The following is a 4,115-nucleotide window of genomic DNA, read 5'->3' as shown; positions in this document are numbered from 1 at the left end:
TGATCAAACAAACCTCGGAAAGCCACGGGCTACCACCGTGTACCCCAACCCATAATTGTCAATACTCTAGAAGTGCACACTTTCCAGAGTTTTATTAGCTCATCCATGTTTCACTTTACGTGATTACAAATTTAATTAATAGCCGACTCATTCTAGTAGACCATACATAACAATCATACATCAATTCACTTTTAATCTTATTTATGACAATGGTGATCACGTCACAAATTGACCTTTAATTCCGTTAAACTTCCAAATTATAAAAAATTGTTAAACATAGTCAACCCACCTAGCCATTTCGGCGTAATCCACTTTTACTCAACAAACAAAAAAGCACTAGTGGAAAAATTGTCATTTGTAACACCCTATTTGTAGCGGGCATGATATAATTTGTTACAAAAAGAGTAATTGTAACGGGCAAAATATTTGATCGTTACGGAAAAACTTATTTGTAACGGGCAAACAAATGTCCGTTACGAATAATTAATAATTGTAACGGGAAAATAAATGCCTTTTACGAAAAGTTATTAATTGTAACAGACAAATATAAAGCCCGTCACAACTAAATAACTCTTTAGGGTTAAAGATTTGTTCCCAGGCCACTTCCCTAGCCGCATATCTTCCTCACTTCTCTTCTCTTTCTCTCTCTTCAAATCACTCTCTCTTTTCGCATTTCTCTTCTTCCTCACTCATCTTCTCTTTCTCTCTCCTCAAATCATTCACTATTTCTACTCAATAGTCAACACTGCTCATATCTCCTTCTTCTTCACTCTCTTCCTATTCTTCGAGCTCAACAACAATGGCGGCGACTCCATTATCTGTCGAGAAGACCACCTATGGAAGAGAGTACAAGGTTAAAGACATGAAATCGAGCTTGCTGAAGTCGAAATTCCTGGACTTATGTCTTGTCGTGCTGAATTTGGTCCTTCTCAACCGTTTTAAGGTGCTAAGAACTAGATATCTTCAAATGACTATTCAAACTGCTGTTCTTATTGAGACTCTTACTGCTCTTGGTGCTGAAGTTCATTGGTGTTCTTGCAACATCTTCTCTACCCAGGTATAATTTCATTTATCTCGTCATTTTTTTATTTAATCCCCTTTTTCTATCTGTGATTTGCCCTTGATTTTGGAAATTTTTATATCTTAAATGGGGTTTTATTGTTTTTGTGGATTGGATCTTGTTGGGTTTGATTCATGTTGTGATGATTTTAATGAAATGAGTAAATGATTGAGTTGTAGAATTTTTTATTCGAAATGGATTGTTTTTTCTAGGGTTTAAGACCTCAGATCTTTTTTTTATGATTTTAAGAATTGTGGGTTAGTTGATTAATGATAAAATTGGTGGTACATACTTAAATTATTTAATCATTTTTTGTGGATTTGGTATATAATTAGAGTTTAAAATGAATAAGTGTTTAATTTGTGCAATAAACAATTCGAAATGGGTTATTCATTTCTGGATTCTTAAGATCTCAGATCTTGTAGAATTATGGGGGAATTAATTAATATTAAAATGGATGATTAAATGGTGGTATTATAGAACTATATTGTATTGATTTTGTCAAAAGGACGGCTTAGGGTATGGAATGAGCATCTCGTACATGTAGGTTTTTGAGGTATAGGTGGTAGAAATGATGATTGATCATTTGGACCTAAGTTAGAAGTTCATGTGATAAAAGTCATTGAACACATGTGAAATCTGGAATGTGATTTTGTTTGATTGATCAAGGTTAGTGCTTTTCAGTAATTCGAAATGCGAGGTTTTTTGTGCAAGTGGGGATTTCAAGGTTTTTTGTGCAAATGGGAATGAATTCTTAATGTTGTATGCATTGGTTGCTGTTGAAAAATCAAAGTTTAACAAGTTATTAAAACTTAAAAAGATTTGCCAAATGTTATTTTGAACTGAATTATGCTTTCATGGAATGTAGAATGGTATCGGATTTATGTTGTTTTATTAGTTGTTAATCGAGAGCATGGTATGATATCGCTTTGAAAGTATAATTGTTATCATCTCTAGGGTGTTTTTGAAGTGGACATTCTCTTGCATCCATGGCAATATGCCGAGATTGGCTTCCTAGATTATCACCATATACTTACTTTCCCTTAGCTCAAAAGTTAATGCCCAAGACCATTCACCATATCTGGTTAGGTACGCTTGTGAAGATGTTAAAACTTATTACTCTGGCATTGACCATCTAAAAGGTAAAGCTTTAAGCAGAAAATTGAACTCCATCATAGCAGGGCATCACTCATTGTCGTATAAAGAGGTGGTTATGTGTTTGTGCTATTTGTTTATGTATGAATATCTGTGGAACTGAAGATTGTCAGCCTTAAATTAGGTATGGGATGCTCTTAAGATTCTTGATGCAGATATTGATAAGCTAGAAGCGTCATATAGGATGTAAGTTCTCTTATTAGTATTTTTCTGAATGTTCTATAGTTGAAATATACAATTTTAGATGAAGTTATTGCTGACTTTTCCTGTACAGAGTTGAAATCTACTCGTCTAGAGTTCCGCCAAAGCATTTATCTTGAAAACCTGAAGGCTAGAACAGTGAGTGATTCCCCTGGCTCTTTTGGTGCATCTTTTGCTTCTTTGTAACCCATCGTGGTTGATACAATGTTAAATATTAAAATACATCATCTTTTTGTGCAGCTCTGTGCACTTGAAGTTTAGTTATTGAATTTATAACATTTCCTAGTTTCTACCACAGATTTTAAATGCACATGTTTCTCTAAAAATCCATTGCTTTACACTAGCCTAAGCACATGAAACCAACTTTAATTTCCCCATCGTAGTTTAATGCAATTTCCCATGTTATATGATTGATTTTGACATTTTATCTGTCTGGTGCTTATTAGGAGAACATCTTTGGCCTCGTTCTTATGGTCTAATGCGTAGTCCATCTTTAACTTATTTGCATAACATTCGTCCAGCAGATTCAAATGGTAATAATTGTTCTAATCTCATTCTTTTATGCTAGTAAGGCAATACCTGTTTAATTAATTGAGGTTTTAAGGGGTATTTTTTCCAGTGAATTCATCAAGGGGGAATAAGTATTTTGGAGAATGTCAAGTTGGGTTTACTCACTGTATGAAGCCTGCAACTAAGGAAGCTACTTTTGACACAGAAACAGATATGAAGATATGGGCACCCCACAATGGGTACGTTCCCGTACATTCTATAGGGGCTTTGGAGCAACTGCTCCTTCTTTAGTCACAGTAAACAGTGTCGTCTCTGCTATAATTTCAAACAATGGGTAAATAAGGCAAAGATCAATAAAAGTAGTTTCAACAATGTAAACTTTCTGAAATTATCTTTACTTTTGATGATCAATATAATATGTTGAGGATAGAGCTAGAGAAATGTCTGAGACATCGTGTACCAGAAATGTTGTATCATGCTTTAATGTTGGAAGTGTCTGCACTGAGGTATCTGAGCAGTGTGAGCACAATCCAGAAGTTGATACTATTGCCGTTCTTAACGAGCATGAATTTCACTTGAAACATGATGATAAAAGTGTTGTTTTGAATATTACCCCGCAGAAGGATATTCTATTCCAATCGGAAAAGCTATGTGATAATTATTTTTTTCCATTAATTGAGAATTCTAAAACTCTTGATTTATTTATTTACTTTTTCCATTTGTATGAGTTTACATGTTTGTCGTGTTATGTCTTTAGGAACATAATATTGTATTATATATGAATGATCATTGACCTTTTTTTCAACCAATTCCTTAGGTTCAGTTGAAAAGGAAGTGGTGACTATGGCTCAAGAAATAGGATGTACTGAGGAAGCAGAAGATTTGAGCATATGTGGAAATGAGACTCCGAGAATTGTTATTCACGAAAAGCTTGATGAAGCTCTTGAACAAGAATTTTTCCAACAAAGAAGGCTTAGGAAAGAAATAGGAAGCATCATAAACATACATAATATCATAAATATTAGGTTATTTTAGATTTTAACACCTGCTAAAAACACGAAAATGGTTTTTAACACCTCAAAAAAAAAATGGGTATTAACACCATACAAATTTTCAAAAAATTGGTATTACCACCACTTAACGGTTTCTGTTAAAAAATTCCGTTAAATGTGGTCCACAGTGACACGTG

The 4,115-nt window shown here is 34.0% G+C and overlaps 1 protein-coding gene across 2 annotated transcripts; it reads left to right on the top strand.

The window, feature by feature from the left end:
• Positions 1 to 619: 619 nt before the first annotated feature.
• On the top strand, positions 620 to 3,913 carry LOC145630790 (adenosylhomocysteinase-like). Of its 2 annotated transcripts, XR_014112251.1 has the most exons (6): positions 620 to 1,057; positions 2,340 to 2,401; positions 2,490 to 2,554; positions 2,863 to 2,949; positions 3,036 to 3,165; positions 3,744 to 3,913. XR_014112251.1 is itself a non-coding variant. In XM_081682952.1 (3 exons), the coding sequence occupies exons 1-3, from the start codon at positions 800 to 802 to the stop codon at positions 2,533 to 2,535; spliced, it is 366 nt and encodes a 121-aa protein (XP_081539078.1). In that variant the 5' UTR covers positions 620 to 799; the 3' UTR covers positions 2,536 to 2,797. The 2 variants fall into 2 exon arrangements, 1 of the variants encoding a protein (XP_081539078.1); XM_081682952.1 differs by lacking the exons at positions 2,863 to 2,949; positions 3,036 to 3,165; positions 3,744 to 3,913 and having other exon boundaries at positions 2,490 to 2,797.
• Positions 3,914 to 4,115: the final 202 nt, after the last annotated feature.

Source organism: Chenopodium album, chromosome 5, assembly GCF_948465745.1.
Source record: "Chenopodium album chromosome 5, dcCheAlbu1.1, whole genome shotgun sequence".
NCBI lineage: Eukaryota > Viridiplantae > Streptophyta > Magnoliopsida > Caryophyllales > Amaranthaceae > Chenopodium > Chenopodium album.
Note: the sequence above shows the minus strand (reverse complement) of the source record. Positions and strands in the feature narration are given on the sequence as shown.

Excerpts from the sequence above, each read along its gene's own strand:
- LOC145630790 (XM_081682952.1), top strand. The coding sequence starts at position 800 with ATGGCGGCGACTCCATTATCTGTCGAGAAGACCACCTATGGAAGAGAG. Across the intron at positions 1,058-2,339 it reads GCAACATCTTCTCTACCCAG|GTATGGGATGCTCTTAAGAT; the intron begins GTATAATTTCAT and ends GCCTTAAATTAG. Across the intron at positions 2,402-2,489 it reads CTAGAAGCGTCATATAGGAT|AGTTGAAATCTACTCGTCTA; the intron begins GTAAGTTCTCTT and ends TTTCCTGTACAG.